Raw genomic sequence first — 23967 nt, 5'->3', positions numbered from 1 at the left:
ATCGCTAGCATTTTTTTGGCGTGGGTCACGGTCAACCCTACGTAGTTGCGCCTTGGTTGTACATAATCACTTGTGATGCCGTTGGGAAAGAAAGTAAAAGCAAAGAATATAAACTTTGAGTCCACAAATACAATTTTTTCATCAATAATACAAAAAATTAATTAAAAGATATATTCATTGGTACGTAACCTGGATGTTGAAAATAAGCTGTGTTCTCACATGGGTTTAGTATAGTAGTGAGTATTTGTTTTGTATTTACCCTCAAAGTCTTCGCTTATTAAAGTCAACGACTACTTATCGACTTCATCGAACACACACATATATATAAGCCTCATAAATCAAGGCTTTCAACTTAATTAAGCTAGTCTCATCATCTCATACTAGCTTATTATCTGATCACCATTATGGACAGAAATTTCAAGTTGTTACCGCTTCTTCTCTTAGCTATATTCACAATCTGTGTTTCTGGCCAGTGTAAGTAATTCCCAAATGTTTGATTATTTTTTTAATTGTATTTTGGGGTGGTAAATTTCAATAATACGACACAAACTTGACATGAAATAAAAAAAAATAAGCATCAAAATTTTAAAAATTATAAACGGGTCGACATGACCCTCAACATTCGAACCAAAAACATTTTTCTATATCATGCAAGCGAGCAATATATCAGTATATGCTTACATTATATTTATGGAGTATGTTTTATTTCTGATGGAGTTGTGTTATCATGCATTTAGTACTCGCGAGCATAAACTGTGGGGAAACGGATACCTTAGTTGATACGAATGGCATAATTTGGACCCCGGATACTAATTTGATCTCGAATGGGGTTGCTCGTGTGGTTCAATCTAGCAACCAGATAACTCCTATTGTGGACACCCTTAGGGTTTTCACTAGCAGGAGAAAGAACTGCTATTCTGTCCCGGTTACAAAGGGTGAAAAAGTCTTGGTTCGCGTGCTTTTCAACTACGGAAATTATGACCGGTTGTCAAATCCTCCAACATTTGATATCCACTTTGATGGGAACTATTGGACCACGGTTCAGACAGCTTTGACTGGACTAACAATGCATGAAGTCACTTACGTCACAAAAGGAGACGCCGTTAGTGTGTGTCTGGCTCAAACAAAGTCTGGTCAGTTCCCAATTATCTCGACTCTTGAAGTTCGTGGTCTAGATTCGGAAATCTATAGCGATCTTGAGGATAGCCGGGCTTTGTTTCTAATGAGTAGGTTTTCTTATGGTGCAAGTGGAACCTTAAGGTATGCCATTCAATACAGTATTTTTTTGGGTGGTTTTGCTAAAAAAAAAATACAGCTTTATATATAAGCTATATAAAATTGTTGTACGCTTATCATAAAGTTCAAGGGTTGAGCTTTTGATATGGAAGGTATTATTTTTTTAATAAACCTTAACTGTAGCCCTTGGGGTTGTATTTAACATTTTTTTTTTAATATACTCGTATATAAATAACTTTCGAGTTCTAACAGCGCCATTGATATCTCAGGTACCCAAGTGATCCTTATGACAGAATATGGTTGGCTAGAACGGCAGGGACTGAGACGGCCACAAGCGATGCAATCGTGATAGACTCAACAGGACCCAATGCAGTTCCTTCAGGAGTTTTACGAAACGCAGCTACGGTAGGAAGCACAACCGATAGGCTACTTGTGGCAACAATATCTCCAATTAGTTTTCCCGTCTACATGAATATGTACTTTTCAGAAGTTAGCAACCTTGATTCCACGGAAACGCGATCGTTTAAGGCTTATGAGACAAATAGCTCAGGAACTAGTCCGTTTTCACCAACGATTTCGCCACCCTATGGCAGCTTATTAGAAAGTACCATTTATGACTACTCGGTCGACTCCATGACAAACATTTCCTTAGTTGCAGATGCCGATTCTGATTACCCCCCTCTTGTAAATGCCATCGAGGCATTTTACATTAGCGGCGTTCTAACTGAGGGTACCGATAGCAATGATGGTACGTATGTGGTGATTTCAAATTTCTTCTTAATTGGCTTTTATATAAACTGTGATTTTACGCGGTTTTTTTTTTATTTGGTTTCTTTCAAATGAACAAAAACAGTTGAAGCTTTGGGTTTGTTGCAAACCACATTCGACGTACTAGGAGAATGGAAGGGCGACCCGTGCCTTCCAGCAGGGTATTCGTGGGACTGGCTCAATTGTAGTAACGACGCTATACCTCGCGTAACCTCATTGTAAGTGATCTATAGTTAGTTGTAAAAAACTAGAGAATACACTTGCAACTGTTTGTTTGATCTGTCCCATAAGAGTAATTCGATTAATTAATTTTGTGGAAATTCAAATTTTGCAGGCATCTTGATAGCTTTGGTCTTTCGGGTTCACTTCCAGACATTAGTTCCATGGACGCTCTTGAGATAATGTGAGTTTAATCAACAATGTAAATTAAATTGGAAAGTTTGAATCATTGTTAAAAGGAAATTTATTAAAATTATAAGTCTAATTCTTGATGTGAGATTTGACATACAATCCCCTGTTATAAACCCAACCACTTTTGCATAGACCGATTGTCCTGCATCGAGCTACAACGTTTTGTATAGTACGTGCAACGGAATGAGAGTTGCATTCATTGAAATCGATCTGTTCTAAATCTTTATTTTGATTTCAGTGATTTTCACAACAATAGCTTCACCGGAACCATTCCGAGTTCCCTTGGTACCATGCCGAATCTCAAAGAACTGTGAGTATATGCACAATGTGAAGTTGAATAAATGTATTCCGTAGACACAGATTTATCTATCATTACGCTATATATCTTTACACTAATATTTAATCTGTAATTAATTAATAAGTCTTGTGTTTTTTGTAGGAATTTGGGGAATAACAAATTGAGTGGCTCCGTACCTTCTTCCTTATCAAAAAACAACAAACTAAAACTAATGTAAGTCGTCGTTGGATTACAAATTGTGAAAAAATAAGTACCTAGCTTGTATTATATATGCTAATAAATAAATACTCCTTTTATTAATCTTTTTTATTTTCTCAATTGTGATCAATAGTATTACTGGAAATCCTCTGTGTACAGCGTCTAGCAAGGCCTGTTCGAATTCACCCGCCACCATCAATTCATCTCCGGATAACACCGCTGTTGCTAGCAAAAAGAAAAGCAACATGTTACCAGTGGTACTCGGCGTCACTATCCCGGCTTTCTTTCTCATGTGGATTGCCGCTGGTATTTTCATCATCTTACGTAGAAGATCGAAACAAATGAACGCCAATCTGCCAGTTGTTACAGGTTCGATTTTACTTTAGTTATGGCAAACTAAGATTTGGTCATTTATCTTGTGACTACCCCTAATTCAAAATAAATGTCATGTTTTGACTTTTTTTTAATTTTTTTTCAAACTTTGACTTTAAATATAATTCTGTTATATAATACTCTAGTTGATAAATATTTAAGAATGAATTTTTAAAAAAACTTCAAAAGACACTTATTTTGAAACAAAAAGACAAACTTACATGTGAAGTTGTAAAGTCACACTTTTAGTTTGATTTTACTTTCAGCTTTTACAACTTTACAACAATTTGCCTACAGATAATAATTTATATGTAATAATCATTGTTAGTCATAATAATGATACAAGTCACCTAATTAATGGTATGTAGGAAATGGAGCATATGGAGGACAAACAAATGCGAAATTTGACGGATTTCAAACTACTACTACTAGTGGAGAACATGTAGATGTGACCGTGAACAATGAAGGGAACCAAACCTTTGGATCACCATCACCACTTCTTGATGAGAATTATAATCATAATAATTCTGATGATGCTACGCACTGATTAAACTGGAAAAAAGGAGGAGTGTAGAATATTTTTTCTACCGTAGATATGATCTATATGTATTTTTTATTCTTATTTTTGAAAATATGTGCGACAAATCACAAAAGCTTTATCTTTATCGGTTTGGACTTTGGTACCTATATATATATATAGCACATGCATGTATATTCTTGCCTAAAGAGACCAAGCCCGTTTAAGCAATTGTTTCAATGGTTATATAAGAAAGCGAAAGCATTCTATTCTTTATAATTTCTCAACCTTTTATTTGTATTTGATTTTTAACAAGACTCCTTTATTTGAGTTTATCGATATTATTATTATTTGATACAGTGACGAAGCTATGTGGTGGTCACGGGTGGCCATGACAACCCCATAATATCTATAAAACTCTATAATTCTAGTATTATTTTTATGTATTTATTTAGTTTATAGGTAATTGGTAAAGTAAACGCATTCTATTCTTTATAATTTCTCAACCTTCATTTGTATTTGATTTTCAGCAATACTCCTTTATTTGAGTTTTAGTGATGTTATTATTATTTGATACAACCAAAACGGTGCCATAGCAAAACATAATGGTGGATAAGTTTTCGATCATTTTTTAAAGTCAGTCTAAGTCTTATTTAAGATTAGAAATCAGTGAATTTGGATTAGTACATGTGACAAAGGGTGATAGTGGATTGCTTCATCAATTATTGGTTTTGAATTATCTTTAAATTGTCTAACACACATGTATATGAAAATTGTCGCTGTATAATTTGAATCGTCTTTTTTATATCTAGATCTAACATTCCATTAAGAAACATAGAGTATGATGAAAACGATTGAATTTTATAACCGGCTTTGTTAATCCCGAGCTTAACACAATAAGAATATCTATTTTCCATTATTATTGGTTTAGAAAGCTCAAAGTATCCATTGAAACGTGCTTGATCTCATTGCATTGCTATATGCTCATAGATAAAGGTACAATCACTACAAAATAAAATACCCTAGTGAAGCCATTACACTATTTTTGATTTTTTAAATCCATGATTAAAAAAAATTACTTAAAAAGTCATGGTTACTTAACAAAATAAAATAACGTTAAACCAAATTGCCAACCTTTATATGAATTTTTCAAGAATGCCTTTTAAGCTTTAAAAAGCTATTAACCTAACCTATTTAAATAATTTTTTCTAAAATTTTAATTACTATAACTACACATAACAAATTAAAAAGAGTACTAATTAAGAGATATAACTAACAAATATTTCTAAACATATATCTAAAATTTAATATTTATCATGTGTTAGATATATTTTAGGTCTACATTTTATACATATTAATCATTTTTCAATTGAAAAAACAAAAAATAAAATCATAAGGCCAAATAAATTTACAGACTTGTTTAAAAAGTATCTATATCTTTTAAATATAAAAAATTAACAAAAGGGAATATACGACGTCGGTGAAAGAGTCGAAAGTCTTGTTCGATCCTTTCTTTTATCGCCTTTCAAATTTCAATACACACAAAAATATCGCACATATATATAATCTCAGTTTTAAATTTATTTTAACAGATTTTATTGTTCCTCCTCTTATTCCCTCAGGTAAGGTAATTTCTCTCTTCGAATTACACAATTCTTATTTATTGTTTCTTATTATTATTATTTTATTTTTATACAGTTTCTCATTATAGGGTTTTTCAACTTCCCCTAAATCTGTATCAAATAATTACTTGCAGTCTCCCTTTTGATTATACTATGTCGTTTTGTATTAGGTTATCGTAAACGGATTTTGTATTAAAAAGGTAGCTAAAAAATGTATCTATTTGTAATGCCAAAATATACATGCTAGGGCTAAAAAGAGTTTGTATGTCTAAAAGATAGATATATAAATGTTCACTAGAGTTTTGAATTCTATATTTAGGGGTGTTTGGATTGGTATATTTTTCGGAAATTTCAAAAAGACAATATGGTTTGACTTTTCCGGCGTATAAGTTATTAATCGGGGCTTATGTACTAAAATAAGAAGTTAGGTTGAGCTGATAAGCTCATTAGTTGGAAATATTGAGCTTATTTCTTTCTTTTTAGTAAATTAAACTGTAATTTTTGAGTATGTGTATATAGGGTTTAAACAATAGAATGTGTATTGTGTGAAATAAAAAAGCAAATGTTGCATCTGCGTACATTCTGAAAGGAACGTTGAAATTTTAAAGCTTAAACCCTATATATAAGTAGTGATTGGTGTATTACGCTTCAAATAAGACAAAGTTTGATTTTTTTGCCGAATAGGGTGAGATCTAAGTGAGTTTTAATTTAAGGCGCGTGTTTTTTTACTTTAAGGTTTATGCATGTTTTTTTAGCATCTGTTGATATTTTTGTGGTGTCTTTTGTGATTTAGTTTATAACTTGTTGCTCCGATCCTTTTCTTTTCAGATAATAGGCTAACTAAAGTTCAACGAAAGCTTCAAAAGTGATATTATCAGCAAAAAATTTATTGAGCAAGGATTAGTGATCTGCATGACATTTTGGCATTCTTACAATGTCGGGGTTACTAAATAATGTACTGGTCTTTCTTTTACATTAACCACATCGTTTTAGTTTGTTGGTTTAATCATGTTCTATTCCTTCTTCCCATTATATGCGTGTTTTATCTTTTTTTTTTTGGCTGTACGATATTATATAATAGTTCTGCTGGCCCTTTGTTTGGATATGTTGTGTTTTTAGTCAATTTGTTATACTTTTGCATTGCAGGCATCTCTGAGTGGATCAGCTTCAAATCTTCAAGACAACACTGGGAGACCCTTTTCTGCATCCTTCTCAAGTCAATCGGGTGCACCTTCCCCTGTTTTTCATCAAAGCGGTTAGTGAATATACTAGCATCTGCATAACAGGTGGAAAAATGCGGGGTCTTATAATGGTTTAAAACATGGAAATTGTTTGTCGTAAATGGTTGATAAAAGGACTTTTACTCACTCAGCATATGTAAATAATGTATGTTAATTATAATTACAAATTCTACTTGTTTTGACACCTATACTTTTACTTATTAAGTACAATACACCTTGGATGACTTTCAGACCCATGGCCCATTTGACCCCTTTTTAGTTATGTGTTACGTGATCGATCCAACGTAACATGAGTAATTGGATCAAAATTGCCGCCACTAATTTGCTCTTTATATGTGACTATATGGAAACATTTATCAATGAATGCTTTCATTTTTGTAGGATCTCTTCAGGGGATCAATAACTTTAATAGTGGTTTCAATGTTCCGAATATGTCGGGCACACTTGGATCAAGAAGCTCAAATTCTACTAATATACCTTCAAGTGGACTTCAACAACAAAGTGGAAACCTTTCTGCTGGAAGATTTACATCAAACAATATGCCTGGTCTTTCACAGGTAATTAATATATACAAGTATACATTCATACACTATGAAACTTAAAGAATATATATTTAACAATCAAATGTCTTGCATTACTAATACCAGTCAATGACTGAACTATGATTTTTGTTGGGGTGGTGTCGTTTCAGTAAATTGACCATTCAGGTGTTAAGGTGAATCAAATGATTATAGATGTATTTGAATTGTAAAACAAAATAAGATGATGAATAGTTATTGTATATGCTTTTTAGTATCAGTGATGTAATATACTTGTGGTAAACTAAGCATTGTAATTTGGTACTACCACTTCATGCTTTGTTATTATGTTTCTTTCACAGCATATGGAGAGATTATATTAATTTCATCCATGTATGTGAATCTTGAGTTGGAGCATTATTTTGTATGATGAGAAACCAATTCAGTCTGAACCCAACTCTTAAAATATAATTAATAATAAATAGGATTATGTTAATGATATGTCTTAAAAACAGAATTATCTTATTTACGCTTACTATATGCTTTGGGATCTTTTTAGAATATTATATATATATATATATATATATATATAGTTTCTATCGTAATTTTATCCATGTACAGAGTTGTAACATTATTTTGGATGATGAATTGATGAGCAATCAATTCAGCCTGAACCCAACTCTTAAAAAGATAATTTATAAAAAGGATTATGCTAAATATGACTTTGATTACGGTTAATAACAACTGACACTCAAACATAATCACCAAAAACCATAATTTTCTCTTATGCTAGCATTTTCCTTTTTGTCATTTTGGTTGTGGAAGAGAAAAATTAGGAATTGTTTATTAACCTTCAAACATCATGTTGTAAAACATCTTGTATGAAGTTTGTGACAAACAAATTATTTTGGAACTAAAGATCTTTGAGTTTTCAATTGGAACAAAGCTCTAGTGGATAAGATATTATTTGGACATCCTTTGTGTACGCAGTATATGGTTGAATTTAATGTTGGATGATTATTCTTCAATGCGTGAATTAAGATAGCCTATCATGTCATAGAATAGTGCTAAATAATCAAATCCAAAAGAGAGGAGTTACTTGCCAGGTTTCATCAAATTACTTGCAAGGTCATGATGGATAGTATACCAATTTATGTATTATATGGTCTCACATTATTAAACGTCAGTGTTTTTAAGCTCTTGTTGTGAACTTGATAGTGAGCCATGGTTTTCTAGCATACAGTACTACACACTTCATTCTTGAAAATCAAACTACGAAGGTAGCTTTACTCTTTCAACAGACATTCTCTGTTAGAACACTCACTCTCATATATTCATTTGCAGATGGCTCATAGCAATTCACATGGTCATTCAGGGCTAACCAGTAGGGGTGGCATGAGTGTTGTTGGAAGTCCTGGATTTAGTAGTGGCACAAATGCAGTTAGCGGTTCAGTTCCTGGAATTTTTCCCACGTCTGCACCAATCAGTAATCGGAATTCCATTCCTGGAGTTGGAGTGTCACTAAATTTAGGAAACCAGGGATCTCGGATCACGAGTTCGGCTGGAAATGTCGGTGGTGGAAGTATCATGGGAAGAAGCATGAGTTCTGGTGGAGGATTGTCGATTCCTGGCCTTGCTTCTCGGTTAAATTTTAACTCTAGTACTGTGTTAGGAAATTTGGGTGTACAGGGATCAAATAGATTAAATGGTGGTATGCTTCAACAAGGTACTCTATTTTACTTTATTTATTGCCATCTCAAGTCTTTATTAAGTGCTAATCTTGAAATTTTATTTCTGTTTTATATCTTAATCGAACATTCAAACAATATCAACTTTTTATGGTTTCTGGATGCAGCCTCCCCACAGGCGACGTCTATGTTTGGAAATTCGTATCATTCAGGTGGACCACTTTCTCAAATTCATTCTCAAAACTCCACGGGAATGTCAAATGATGTGAATAACAATAATGGATCCCCGTTTGATATAAATGATTTCCCTCGGCTGAGCAGCCGCCCAAGCTCCTCTGGTGGAACCCAAGGACAGATTGGTAAGCTTAAAGCTTTGGCGCTACTATGATTTCAGGGCTCATATTCATGTGATGAATTGTTTTTCAGTTTTTTTGTTTGAACAAAATTTCAGGCTCCTTACGGAAACAAGGTCTTGGTGTTAGTTCTGTTGTTCAGCAAAACCAAGAATTCAGCATCCAGAATGAAGATTTTCCAGCCCTACCAGGATTTAAAGGTGATTGTATGTGTACATTTTATAAGCACAATCGCTGCCTTTTCTTCACTTTTACTTAATTTGACAGCTTTTGTAGAGTTTCAGGATTTATCTATTTTGATAGTTTAGGAAGTTGTTTCTAACAATCGTAGCATAGAATTTGGCACTCCACATTATTGACTGGCTTTTAGATATTGTCCAGGTGGCAATGCTGATTATGCTCTGGATCAACATCAGAAGGATCAACCTCATGACACCAATGTGTCCATGGTGCAGTCTTCACATTTCTCAGTATGTGCCACTTTTGAGTAGAGGTGGCAAAACGGGTGGGTTGGGTAACGGGTTAAAATGTGTGATTTACTGGTACAGGTTGGGTTGAACCCAAAACGTTGTCCCCATTTTTAACGGACAGTTGGTGTCTAGATTATCATGATTCATGACTAAATCTATATTATGCCAGTAGTAATGTAGTTTAGGATACAATGATTTGATAGGAGTGCATTTAAAACTACACTTTCGGGTGCTTTTTTTATTCTTCTGGCTTGTTTTTTATTTATTTTTGAACCAGTCTTTTGTTTTTGCCAATTTGACTCATTTTGCGGGCCGTGTTATCGCACCCTTGGTCTCCATGGGTGCCTTCGGGTTCCAACCGCTAGCATACTGCCCACTTGGATGTCACTGCTAGGGTTTGAACCACTAAACAACTAACACCCTAGTATTACTTTTGTGTACTGGTGTTCTCTGCGCTTTTAGGACCTATAAGAAGTCCCATGATTTATCATGCAGATGGGAAGATCTTCTGGATTCAACTTAGGTGGAACATATTCATCGCATCAACAACAACAACAACAACAACAGCAACAACATGTTCCATCAATCAGTAGCAGCGGTGTACCGTATACATCTGTTAATAATCAAGATCTACTCCATTTGCATGGTTCTGATATGTTTCAAGGATCACAATCATCCTATCACTCACAGGTTTTGTCGTATGATCATGATTAAGTTCAGCTGATTTGTTTGAATAGTTACTGACTTGGGGTAATTGATTTTCTTTTTTTCTTTTCTTTTTTTGATTTTTCAGGGCTCTGGATTGCCAGGTACTGGTTTGAGACCTTTGAATTCTCCACTCACAGTTTCTGGGGTTGGTTCTTATGACCAGCTTATTCAGCAATATCAACAGCAACAAAATCAATCTCAGCAATATCAACCGCAACAAAATCAATCTCAGTTCCAGTTACAGCAGATACTTGCCGCTAGTCAGTCATACAAGGACCAGGGGATGAGGTCGATGCAGGTTAACCAAGCTGCCCCTGATCGATTTGGGCTGCTTGGCCTATTGAGTGTAATAAGAGTGAGTGATCCTGAACTATCATCTCTTGCACTAGGAATCGATTTGACCACACTTGGCTTAAATTTAAATTCAGCGGAAAATCTTCACAAGACATTTGGTTCCCCGTGGTTGGATGAACCTACCAAAGGAGCTCCAGAGTTCACTGTACCGCAATGCTATTATGCTAAGCAAGCGCCTGTTCTTACTGTGAGTCAATCATTATTATTGAAAAGGTGGCATAAATGGGCGGGTCAGCTGGGTTGGTGCAGGTTAAAACTTAAAGCATGACAGATTGGTTCAAATTGTTCTGAGAAACTTTTTGCTTGGATATTAATAAGTACTCGTGGGGTAAGCATGATTTACAGATGAGAAGTATTATTATGATAGTAACCTAAGCTTTTCGGAGTGAAACAAGTTGGTAGATTGTATGCATTAAAAGTAACTTTGGGTAGCATTTGACCTGTTTAACCCATTTTCTCCGAACTATTTTTTGTTACTCATTTGACCCTTTATACATAAAACCTGAATAGACACATTCAATCATTCATACTGCAAACGCATTAAACTCGCCACTTCTAATCATTGTTTCCAATCCGTATTCTATTGAACTCTAACTTGGTGGTATTATTTCAGCAAGGCTATTTGTCGAAGTTCCAGTTAAATACTTTATTCTATATATTCTACAGGTAACTTGAGCTTCTTTAATCTATTTCTTTGGTGTATTACTTATGTCTGTACAAAATTGCAATGTTGTTGATATGTGCAGCATGCCAAAAGACGAAGCCCAACTGTATGCCGCAAATGAGCTGTAAGTTATCTTATGATAAATTTGCTTAATATAGTTCATAATAATTTACAAGACTAGACTAGAGGTGGCAAGTTTGAGCCATTGGCTTATGAATGAGTGGTTCTTATGCTTATATCTGATGGGTCAAATGGGTAAAAGAAAGGTTAGCTTAATAAATGAAGGTAGGATTAACTGATCAAAAGTAGCCCAAAATTGTATCTTTAATGCATAATACTTCTAGATCAATTAGTCATGATGAAATTAGTACATTATTAATACATATTCTTCAATAACATGGAGAATAATAATAATAATAATCTGTCAACCTGACCCACACAACCCATACCTAAAGTTATATGTTTTGACCCGTACCGGATGATGTATGATTTTGGCAGGAACAAAAGAGGCTGGTTCTACCACCGGGAGCATCGATTGTGGTTTATGCGGGCTGCAAACATGGAGCCTCTCGTCAAGACGAATGCATATGAGAAAGGATCTTATATATGCTTTGATCCAAACACATGGGAAACTATACGCAAGGTTGAAAAATATATCCGATCAATGTTCATATTATATATTGCTTTCAAATATCAAACTCATTTTCATACCTGTTTGCAGGATAATTTTGTAGTCTACTATGAGATGTTGGAAAAAGACCAACTACTACTCAACATCGACAATTTTACATCTAAAGTCCCTTTGGTAGCTCGTTGGTTATGGTAGATTGGTAGTCATGTTTCAGGTTTAGGGTTAGTTTCATGTTGTCTAATCCTTTGTAATATCAGTTTTTAGTTGGTCATTAGGAATACCCGTTCCAGCATTCTTTTTGGCAAAATTAAACAATATGAATCATTCTTTTAAAGGAATAGAAATTCGTTCTAGCTTTGTAGGCAGGTCTTGGATTTATTTTTAAATGGTAAAGTTTTTATTTCTGATGAGGGTTCTCAATGTATATATAGAAGATTCATCGCTAGTTGACAGTATCTAATGCTATTTCATTTGGCAATACTTGACAAGGTATGTGTGGGAGTGGACAGGACTAGACGGGACGCTGTTTATATCTGGGTCCTAAATATAGATTATTTTGAAGTTCAGTTATCTGAATACCCAAAAGCTTGTTCTTGGTCTTTGAAACCTGAATTGAATTGTTCAAATTTTTTGTACAAACTTCACTGCATGTTAATTTTCTTTAAATTGGTGCTGGTTTGGTTGTATCCGACTGAAACAAACAAAATTGTCTTATTCATTTTTTTTTTTTAATAAAAAAATATAGTTTGTTTGTTTTTTGTTTTTTTTTTGTAAAAAAAGATAGTTCCTCATACAAATCATCATGTGTGATTGCGACTTGCATTAAAATAAAAAGATAAGCTAAGGTGTGAGACATAATGTTGACGCATATCATCATTTGTATGTGTATATACACTAGTGAAGTATATTTACATAAATTCTATAAGGCTATAACAGTATGATAACTCCAAACCAGCATAATTTCCTTGCAAATTATGTTGTAATGGTTTGTATATCTACTGATTTAATATAAACTCTTTGTAAATGTGTTATTTTATCTGTTTCAGGCCGTTCTATTATCGGGACAGTGATAATGGTCACGACATTTGGTTTAATGTGTTATTGGGTGATCGTGCATAGGTTCGAGTTTAAGCTCTTGTTGGCCTTTAGTTATGAGGTTACAATTTACTAGCTCATGTCAAAAGAGAAATAAATGGTTGGCCTTAGATGGGACGAAAATAGTTTAGAATAAACTGTACTTTTAATCTCTTTCATATTGCATACATTTTTTTGAACTCTGTATTCATCGCATCTGTGTCCGAAAGTACAGACATCGACCACGATCTAGATCGTGATCTTGACCTACTTCCACCACCCGACATCGAATTCCTTCTAAGTTTTCTCATATTCTTAGTTTCGATCCTATGCATGATCACCCAATAACACATTAAACCTAATGTCGTGACCATGATCACTGTCCCGATAATAGTCACACATATCGCTAGCCATTTCTCATGCTCTCCAACCACAATGAACGCAAGTGCCAAAAACGCAACCGATATAAGCACACAAGCCAACCACATTAGCTTATTAATTATAGCCATCATTTGCTTCTTTGCCTTGCTCTCTATAACCACCACAGACGTTTGAACCACGACCACTGCTAGCGATATAAATAAAGCCACCGAATCAAAAACAAAAAAGACCATAAACAACGGCTGTGGGGCCACATTTGCCTCACCTAGTGAAAACCCAGGAGGTACATTATTTGGGTCATCAGCATATTGGCCCGGGACAGTAAAGATTGCAGCAAAGGCGACCGTTGCTATCAATACTGCCACCACTGTAGTGGAGTTTATTGCGTTGTTGAGGCCTTCGGCGTGCATTTTGTTCAGGTGTTTTGCAATGCCATGGACCCTTCTTCGAGTTTGAAGAGTGTGTTCTAGTTGGTGGTGCACCTCGTGCTTTATGTCACTTACTGTTTGCTTTAGCTCTCTGGCTGGTGTAGTGGAAGGTTTTAGAACCCGAGCACTCGGGATCCCATGTTCTTGTAAAATGCCTGCAATGTGGGGATGGCCCATTTTCTGGGCCGTGTCAAAGGCGGTCTCATTCGATCTGTTCACGAGCCTTGTGTTGATTTCGCTACAAGCTAGTAGCATCTTGATTATCTACACAAAGATATATAACCCCTATTTGTAAGAAAGAAAATCCAACAATTCTACTAACATTTTGTATCAATAAAATCAAAATATCTTATTACCTGAACACGGGCTTTACGGGCTGCAATATGCAAAGCGGTATTACCCTTAGCGTCAACCATATTTATCAACGACGGATCTGCCTTAATCAACTCCCCGACAACTTCATGGTTCTGGCATTTTGCAGCCATGTGAAGGGCTGTCTGGCCCTTCTTATCATTCCTAGCGGAAATGCCGGGTGCTTTCTCTAAAAGAGCCTTCACCACTTGAACATGCCCATTTCTTGAAGCCGAATGTAACGCTGTTTTCCCATTACTTCTTGCAATAGATGCCAAACTACTTTCTATCTCCAATAGATAGTTCATCACATCAATGTTGCCTTGCATCGCTGCAGTATGCAACGCTGTAGTGTTCGATATATCCACTGTCATAGATAACTCGGGATGGGCCTCCATCAAAACTTTCAATATATCTACAAATTCAAAGAGCAAAAACTAGTATAGCTATAACACTCTTGACATTAAAATTGATGACAATGTAATTTTTCATTGGAAAACTGAAAAAGACTAATTTATATGCATATATATACCTAAATCTCCTTGCTTAGCAGCAATGTGAAGAGCATCAAAACCATTATTTGCTTTGATACTGGCTGTTGTAATATCACATTGATCAATCAATAGTCTAACTAAATCAACATAACCATACTCTGCAGCCACATACAATGGCGTTTCGCCTGCATAATTCTGTTTCGACAACAATGACATCAACTCTTCCTCTCCACAACAATCTGCTAAAATATGCATGATGGCATTAATATTTCCTGCCCTGACAGCCGTATGCAAAGGTGTATCGTCGCGTTTTCCAGTCACTTGTTTCACCATTTTTTTTCTTTTGGTAGCTGGTGGCAGCCCTGCTTCTGAAGATATCTCCATTCAAGAAATTTGTATACTTTGGCTAATACTCATATCAAAAAGAGCATTTTTAAAAACTACACCACTTTTAGAACAAACTATAGTAACTATTTGATCACAAAATGCAAATTTTGTATGAAAGTTGCATCCCATGCTCCTGTATTAATGGCTTGCAATCTCTTGGACATCAATGTTATGTCCTGTTTAAACACATTAGATGCAAATCATTAGAACACATAAAAAGATGATACCATATTCAAGAAACATGAAAAAAGATTAATGGTCATAAATAAATATATAAAATATGGGACAATATACCTTGAAAATAAAATGTGATATTAAAATTTTGAAGAAAAACAGATGATATAGGAAAACAATTACCTTGGCATGAAGAAAAGTGGACCTTTTGCTTAGCTCCATGTAGAACCAAAAAGCCCATGAATTGAAAATGGCTTTTTGAGATCAAATCAATCTGTAAAATGATATTAAAATGACAAAGGAAACAATTATCTATATTTATACATGCATCTTTTTCTTGTGTGTGTGTTTGGAAAATGGAGGTGGAGAAAAAAAACAGAAAGAAGAAAGGATGTTAATGGCACATGTATGCAACGAAGTTTTGCATACATGTATATTTCATAAAAATAGAATCAGAATCACACACCCAAAGGCCAAAAGGCATTTTCTTTTTTATTCAAAAGATAAAGAGCAAAAGGATATAGATCATATATTCATATTAATATTTATCCATGTGAAGTTGAACAAATAAACAAGAAATATCATGAAACTTTATACAATATGTTTCAAAAATTGTTTATATAAAGTGTTGCATTGTGACCATTGATACGTTTTACATAAAGCTACGCTTACTTAACAAGCACATGATTTGCTTTTTCTTTGACATTGGATATTGAAATAATATCAACTTCAATCTTCTAATAATATACAAAGGATTCTATACTGATTTTTCATATATTCCATAACACAATGTCGATATAATGTAAACACTTTTTAGTAGAAAATATTGAGAAAAATATGGCTACAAGAATAAATTCATCCAACTTGGGTACCCTAGATGACATGGGAATATTCATAGTTGGAGCTAAACAAATAAAGGAGTTATAAATCTGAACTATTAGATGTATCCGTATGCATTCAAAGTATTCTGACTCCCCTTTTGGTTATAGTTTGGGTTATATAAATAAAAATGGGCCGACACCAACAAACTTGTGTAAGTTGTGTGTTTAGGGTTCGGATATATGAACCAATAACATAACACGACGCTTATCTTTGTCTTGCGTCCCCCGAATACAAGTGGTTGTTACCAACTGGTGTTCTTTTTTTATGTTCATATAATAATATATATATATATATATATATATATATATATAAGATTATTTGTCTTCAAACAAAAGAATCAGGTTGATGTGGATATAACTGAAATTTTTGTCGTCAAGGGTAGTATGGCCATGTGATTAAATAACATGATCACCGAAAACTAAGTGCCAAAAATTCTCTCTCAAGATTCAATGCTACAACGGTCTCTTCATGTTATATGCTTTGGATATTAGAAAATTAGAAAATAATTTTGTAGACTAGTATTTAAGTTTAAAAAACGTTTTTGTTTGAATTAAATTCCCTTTGGGTGGAGAATAAGTACCTCCAATTTCTAACATCCTCAACTACTGTCGGTACGTACATGTTCTATTTTTAAGTTCCATCACAATTTGTCATTAACAGCTGGTAAAACTTGGTCTTTTAAGGGTAACAATACTTAGAGGTCTCAAGTTAGAAATTTAAGAAGAAAAACATACCTCTGGCCATAGAGGTTTATCAACTACGACTCAGATTTGGTTGGTTTACAATGTAGGTCAGATATTTAGAAAAAGATAAACTTAAACTGAATCTTATACGAGAGAAGACATTAGATATCATACCTAGTCACATCTCACTTTCCACACAAAGCTCATGATGCAATATTAACAAATTGATTGATTGTAGCCAAAAGGAGAAATCCATACGGGGTTGTTCACCCAAGGATTCGGATGTATTAAACGCTAAAGCGACTCAGTTTTCATCTCAACTTGTTTACAAGTAAAATTTGTTTCTGTTTGTATTTCAATTCCATGTGCGCCAAAGATACAATAACACCCCCAATTGTTCCCAGTATAATTATTAGCAAATTGATTGATTGTAGCAGGGAAAAAGATTCTAATGTACTAAAAGCCAAAACGACTCGGTTTTCATCTTCACTTATCCACATAAAGTAATAATTTTTCTCTTTGTTTTTGTAATTGAGTTTCATGAGCCCCTAAAATACAATGATACTCCCAATTGTTCCAGGTATAAATTCTCTATTAATTAATAAATTGATTGTAGCAGGAAGGACAAAACCATACGGGGGTTTCTACCCAAGGATGATGAACTAAAAGCTAAACAGGCTGAGTATTTATAGCAGCGAATGGACAAAAATGTTACAACACTAATACATTTTAAATCTAAAATCAAATCAATAAGGTTTTTTATGCATCACAATTCACAAGCATTGGTAAAAAACTCATGTGCCTCATTGTATTGTTCCAAGACTATGTTGTACAGAGGGTTAATTGGTTTAAGAAGATTAGAATAGGGACCAACCACAGAGCGAGCCAACGGTGGAGAATCATCATCTGTAGACCAGCTATACTGAGCGGTGGATAAACCACTAAGACAATAACACGTGTGATAGTGGTCTATGTTCTTCCCTGGTTTGTCTCTGAACCCTCCTTCCACCTATACCACCCATATAGACATCAATGATATAATCTAATGGCTAGCAGAATACCGAATTAATCACCAAACCATATTTATTATTCCATTCGCAAAGCCAATGGTTTTTATCAAGTTTCCCCGATCTCCTATAAGAGTATGTGTGTATGTACATGTGTGGGTGTGTGTATATTCAATGTATACTTTTGGTTAAGGAAGCAAAGTGGCAAGTACCCACGGCTTTTTCAAGTTTCCCCGATCTCCTATTTGCCTTACTTTTCATGGTTGTCCATTTAATTTCGGACATTATTAAAACAATAACCGACCCACACCATAAACGATTAACATAAACCGAATGGTTAAACTTATTAATTTTATGAAAAATTTGTTATGTGCAGTTTTGGGTCATAACCAAATCATATCACCACATGTTCAGCTTATTACAACCTTTGAAGCCATACAGTTTGACTTACAACAAAACTAGTAGCTTTCAATATCATCAGTGTGGATTTTTGAATTGGTTTCAACTACAAAACATTCTATTTCTAACATTTTCTGTTGGGTGTCTAACTTTTCCTAAAACCTAGAGGATTCCATATTTCCGTGTCAAGTTTGAAGCTAAGATTTATTTTATTTGACCTCAAAAATAGACTGAAAGACAATTTATTCTAACTTCAATGTACCTGTGAGCACAAGAGAACATATTGCTGCAGCGCATGAGTTTGAAAAAGAGGCTCTGCTTCTGTATAGTGAATGAACACTTGGTCAACATCATTCTTTTTTCCTACACATAAACATATGCATACATAAATACAGTTATATATATTGTTAGATATAAGTATCTACTATATACTGTACAAAATATGTTGGCATACCTTCCTCTTCATCATCAGATAATTCAGATACTGTGGAATCTTCATTGCTTCCCACACTATTATGACAGTCACCAGTGGATGCATGTAATCTTTGTATCAGCATTGCAGCTCCCCCCTGGTCAATGCCTCTCTCATTACTATACTAGTATACTTAGAACACAAAATATATCTATTGAATGTATGCCACTAAAACCTATGTTAAACCTGCCAAAAAGAATAGCAACCATCAACTAATTTATTTGTCCTTCCCTGAAATCCACCTTCCACTCCTTGTCTGAAAACCAACCAATCCTGGTTCAAAATACAATAACTGATTCACAAACTGCAATAAATTAGATTGATCAAGTTGCATTGTGTGAGAGAATTAAAAAATCTTACTGTTAGATTAGCCAAGTCCAAACGGTTAACCTCATTGATCAAAATCATTGTGGCCAGCCCACAAAAAGTGTACCTAATAAAAGATGATTAAGGTTTTATGCAGTTATATCTGATAAAAAGAAACAAATAATCAACTCAACATAAATGCAAAACTGAATTAAAAACTCATGATCATAGATTATGGTATTTATTTAACACGATTACATACCCTCCATGAGCTTCTGAACCTGGTTCACCAACAATGCCACCTTCATAGGTCTGACAACTGCATAAATGATGATAAAGAGTATAACTAAAGTAGTTCCATATTATCCGGTGATTCTATCCAAAACCAGGCATATTTCTGTGTACTTATTTAAAGACCCACTCAGGAGACGTGGATAGCAATTTGATAACATCTCTCAGTCACTAATTGATATTCCAAGAAGCTAATCTAACAAAAACTAAAACCAATTCCTCTGTACCATATGATATCATCTAAAGAAATGAAAAGCTAAGTTTTCCAAGACCAACCTTACGATGTAATTTCCCACACCTTGGACAAGTTCCTCATCTAATATATTCAAGATACTTGCCACCTGTCATTGTATAAGTATCAAGTATTAGTTAAAGAACAACATTAACATTACAACAAGCATTTCATAGTCACCAGGTTGTCATATAATTGGTTAAATAAGAACACAAGAAAAAAAAAAAAAAAAACTTACAGAAATTGCGGTATAACAAGCACGAACATCGACTTCCCCGCCGTCATGCATACTGAATACAATGAAGAAAGCTAATTAATTGGATACACAAAATCCTTGACTCAAACATGCTCGAAATAACTTGAATCTATAAATAACCCATGCTAGTCTTATGCCATACCTGAATCCTCCACTTATGTGTTTCATTCTACGCAAAAATGAGTGAATCTTGCTTCTGCAAATAGAAAGTAGCTTATATGTAATGCCAGAAGATTGTCACAATCAAAAGTCTCCATCCAACGCGCTAGGGGAGCGACAAATTTTTGCTCAGATACGAAGATGAGCTTTTTACTCCAAAATGAGAAAAATTAAAAAGCCTTATTTAATAGTATTTCACTATTTTGAAAATTAAACCACGAGACTCATTAAGAAAAAACAAAAAGTGATACTAGAATTGTATTGGACTCGTAAATAAACTACATGGCAAGGGGAATTTCTTGCCATTTATATGAAAAGGAGTCTATAATTTTATATGAGTTATACTTATTTTGCCAAAAGGATCAAAAAGGATAAAATTCAAAATTTAGCTTAAAAACAGGTTAACTGTTTTTGAAGTCTCTAAAGCATACTCAAGTGTTTACAACCTCTTAAGTTGGTTTATTAAGAAAACAAAGCTGTATTTTATTATTGGTTATCTAATCAAAAATAATATATTTAAATTTTTAATGAATATAAAATAAAAAGACGTTGTGGCAAGTCAACATAAACGAGACAATGAGTTCTACCTATTTGGACCTATGCTACAACATCTGTTTCGACTTGCCCATTTCGCCACCTTTGACAAGAAATGAAAGTAAGGAAAAGCAAATTCTTGCCATAACTCAACTGATAGTTATGCAGGATAAAGTCAATACCCTTATCAAGAAATCTATTAAAAAAACAGTTTTCTTTCAGGTAAAAAATTAACTAGAAAAAGAAACATGTATATCACTCAAAAATCAGTAGAAAGCAAAAACCTCATTTTATATAGGACATGATTAAAAAGCAAATAAGGGTGTGTAAATATAGGACATACTATAGAGAGTAACTAATTTAATCATAACATAAAACAACACCTGTTAATTGATGCCAACGATCTAGGACCGCCTAAGGTGATAAGTGAATTAACTGCGGCATAAGTTGTTGCAAGATGTGGCATCTGACAGTAGTAGCAAAATGTTAGCAACACTTAAAATTTTTAATGATACTTAACTTCAGAATGTATCTATTACAACATCATGCAGTACGATTAAGAAAATGCTACTGCCTCACAAATGTAAATTTCGGTAATTGGATTTAAGGTCTTGATCATTATAATATATTTATTGATAAGCCTCGAATTTAACCCAATTAACTATCATTATCAATAAGTCACTTGCCTGCCCAGGTCCGCCACCATATCCACCATCCCGATCCTAGAAGAATTACAAAACAAACCTCGCAGTTAATAACCTGTATACAATTCCAAACCACATGCAACAAAAATACTACTAAAATAACAAAACTCGAGTTGCAAAGAGAAGTTGATCAACCTGGCACCGACTTAAAAAGTCGACAGCATTACGTTGCAAATCAACATCAACAGAGTCTCCCAGCAAAGCAATCGAATGAAAAATCCAATAGCAAATCCACGGCCGACTAAAAACACGCAACACAGTAAATTTTAGCTATCATACATATATAGGTATGTATATTAGTGTATATCTATCATGAAGTTTATCATCAAACCAAAGCAATTAATATAATAGGCATCACTAATAACAACCAGATCATACTTGGAATCTAAGACGGAATACGACGGACCGAGATGCCGAAGACCTTTGTCAAGGAACTCAATGTGGTTATCACGTTGAAGCTCTAACCTATATTTCAAGCATTAAATTGAACATAAGTACAAACCAATCTATGAAAAAGGATATACATATACATGTATATATACAACAACTAGACCCAATCCGTGAGCAGTGTACTGGGAGATGAGCTGCCTTACATCTACCAAAAGTAGAGAGACTGCTTCCTCCGGCCAAAAAAGATGTATATATACATACATGTGTATGTGTATGTATATGTTAGGGTTTTGATTACTTACATGACTGATTGGCAATTCGGGGGAATATTATAGAGCTGATGATATATATAAAAAAATATAACTTTCCAGTGCTCGCTGATCTTCTTGTGTTACTGTTAGCTTCCATTCCGCCGCCGACGACGATGATGGTTCCATAGGTTCCGACCGATGTGACTTTCCGAATACGGTTTTTCTCCGTAGCTTGGTTTTCCTCAATCGTAAAGTGAATCTCATTCAGAATTAGAATGGAATTAAATATGAATTTATTATGGAAAAAGTGAGTTATGCACCAACTTAGCTTAAAATTCTCTCACATACTAATATTTTAATATTTTAAATAAATATATAGCCTTCATGATTTTTACCTTTTAAAAAAAAGTATGTGAGAGGTTTTTCACCCAACTTGAGTGCCTAACAGCTTCATATTCTCTTCCCCATTTATTATATATATAAATATGAATATGATTTGGCTTTTATAAGATTTTTTTACCGGTGCGGAATATGACAACATCGGGCCGTTTTAACCGGGTAAAGTTCTCTCATACAATATATTATAAAAGGAAAGGATGGTGTAGTCGGAAAGTTTTATCGACAAAGGCATCTGCTATTTGACAAGTCTATAGCATGTGAATTGACTAGTATTGACAAGTTATATCGGCTAGTTTTGGCCGATGCTAGTGAACGTTGAGAGTTTTTTTTTTTACCCCTTTTTTTTTGGTTTTAGCAAATTGGCAAGAAAACCTCCACTACACCACACTTTTTAGTAACAAATTGACAATAATTGGCTAGTTTTTAGCTTGTATAATTGGCACTTTTTTATTGGATGAAACTTTGTCAAAACATGTCAATTTGCCAATCCTTGACACTACACACTTGCCTCTAATATTCTGGTCAAAAGCGTCGCAACATATTAAAGAAAATTTTTGTATTTTAAGACCTAAACATGAAAATTTTCAAACTCAAACTCTCATAAAAGAACTTTATTAAATCATGTGTTTAATGTGCAATTTAATTAGACAAAAGTTAATGGTGTAAATTAATTTATTAAGAACAAATTAAGTAATAAGTAATTTCTAATAATTCTTTCCAAATAAGAACTTTATTAAAGGGAATTAGGTTATTTCAGACCGATTTCTAATGAAGGTTGAAAAGTTTTTATATGGCTAGAAATGTACTCGCTTGATACGGCGGTGGTGGTGACGGGCGATGACGATAGCGGTGGTGACGATGGCGGTGGTGGCTGGGGCATGTAGATTATTGATGTAACGTGATATGATACATCACGCATTAGAATGGGCATATTATTAAAACTTAAAATTAATATTAAAATTTAAGTTCTATATTGAAATTTAAAAAAATATTTGCTTTATAATATAGTAACACTACAATAAAAAATTCATTTATTAACATAAAAAAGCAATTTCTCTAAAATTTAAGTTCTATATTGAAATTCATTTATTAACATTTTCTATATTGAAATTCATATATAGAACTTTTTATACATAAAATGTATTCACGCTTAACATTTAACATTTAACATTTTCTTAATTTATTCACGCTTTAAAATGTATAAAAAGTATACACACATAAAAATGTGAAATTTTTTTGAAAAATGATAATTTTTTCACACTTATATATGTGGAAAAAAAAAATTCACACCTAGAAGTGTGAACAAATATCAAATATATTCATACTTAAAAGTGTGAAAGTCAAATTGTAACACCTAATTTCTCCACACCTTTCTTGTATGAAGAAATTTGGTGTCACAAATTATTCCATACACTTCTAAGTGTGAACAATTGATATAATTTTACACACTTGGAAGTGTGAACTTTTTTTCTCACATATATAAGTGTGAAAAAATTTTTATTTTTCAAATTTCTTCACACTTTTAAATATGAATAGTTTTTAAACATTTTTAAATGTGAACAAATTAAAAAATTTCTTCTCACTTCTTTAAAGTAAGTGTGAATAAATAACATTTTTATTGTAGTGTAAGTATAAGTATAGATATAGATATAGATCAGGGTCGT

The 23967-nt window shown here is 33.8% G+C and overlaps 3 protein-coding genes, 1 non-coding gene and 1 pseudogene across 8 annotated transcripts; 2 read left to right on the top strand and 3 right to left on the bottom strand.

Moving 5' to 3' along the window:
* Positions 1–727: 727 nt before the first annotated feature.
* LOC122592000 (putative leucine-rich repeat receptor-like serine/threonine-protein kinase At2g19230) lies at positions 728–3830 on the top strand. Its single transcript, XM_043764218.1, has 8 exons — positions 728–1260; positions 1506–1984; positions 2090–2222; positions 2339–2407; positions 2654–2725; positions 2855–2926; positions 3045–3217; positions 3652–3830. Exons 1-8 carry the CDS (start codon positions 728–730, stop codon positions 3828–3830), a joined length of 1710 nt encoding a protein of 569 aa, XP_043620153.1.
* Positions 3831–5342: 1512 nt separating this feature from the next.
* Positions 5343–12456, top strand: LOC122592764 (probable NOT transcription complex subunit VIP2). Of its 5 annotated transcripts, none has more exons than XM_043765065.1 (14): positions 5363–5427; positions 6251–6377; positions 6569–6677; positions 7045–7220; positions 8526–8907; positions 9037–9228; positions 9321–9422; positions 9604–9692; positions 10188–10382; positions 10486–10755; positions 10829–10941; positions 11501–11542; positions 11917–12061; positions 12140–12456. In XM_043765065.1, exons 2-14 carry the CDS (start codon positions 6357–6359, stop codon positions 12242–12244), a joined length of 1941 nt encoding a protein of 646 aa, XP_043621000.1. In that variant the 5' UTR covers positions 5363–5427; positions 6251–6356; the 3' UTR covers positions 12245–12456. The 5 variants fall into 5 exon arrangements, with proteins under 5 accessions (XP_043621002.1, XP_043621001.1, XP_043621000.1 ...); XM_043765063.1 differs by adding an exon at positions 11368–11420 and having other exon boundaries at positions 5365–5427; positions 10486–10941; XM_043765064.1 differs by adding an exon at positions 11368–11420 and having other exon boundaries at positions 5378–5422; positions 10486–10941.
* On the bottom strand, positions 6597–6677 carry LOC122594692. The gene has a single exon (XR_006323067.1). It is a non-coding gene; the product is annotated as a small nucleolar RNA snoR35 (small nucleolar RNA).
* An 800-nt stretch (positions 12457–13256) lies between the features above and the next one.
* Positions 13257–15605, bottom strand: LOC122593801 (ankyrin repeat-containing protein At5g02620). The gene is made up of 4 exons (XM_043766251.1): positions 15522–15605; positions 14816–15340; positions 14289–14698; positions 13257–14196 (listed from the first exon to the last, which is right to left on the bottom strand). The coding sequence occupies exons 2-4, from the start codon at positions 15159–15161 to the stop codon at positions 13300–13302; spliced, it is 1653 nt and encodes a 550-aa protein (XP_043622186.1). The 5' UTR covers positions 15162–15340; positions 15522–15605; the 3' UTR covers positions 13257–13299.
* A 1952-nt stretch (positions 15606–17557) lies between these two features.
* On the bottom strand, positions 17558–22158 carry LOC122594090 (annotated as a pseudogene).
* Positions 22159–23967: the final 1809 nt, after the last annotated feature.

This window comes from Erigeron canadensis, chromosome 3 (genome assembly GCF_010389155.1).
Source record: "Erigeron canadensis isolate Cc75 chromosome 3, C_canadensis_v1, whole genome shotgun sequence".
NCBI classification, from domain to species: Eukaryota; Viridiplantae; Streptophyta; class Magnoliopsida; order Asterales; family Asteraceae; genus Erigeron; species Erigeron canadensis.
This window is presented reverse-complemented; position numbering and strand designations above follow the sequence as displayed.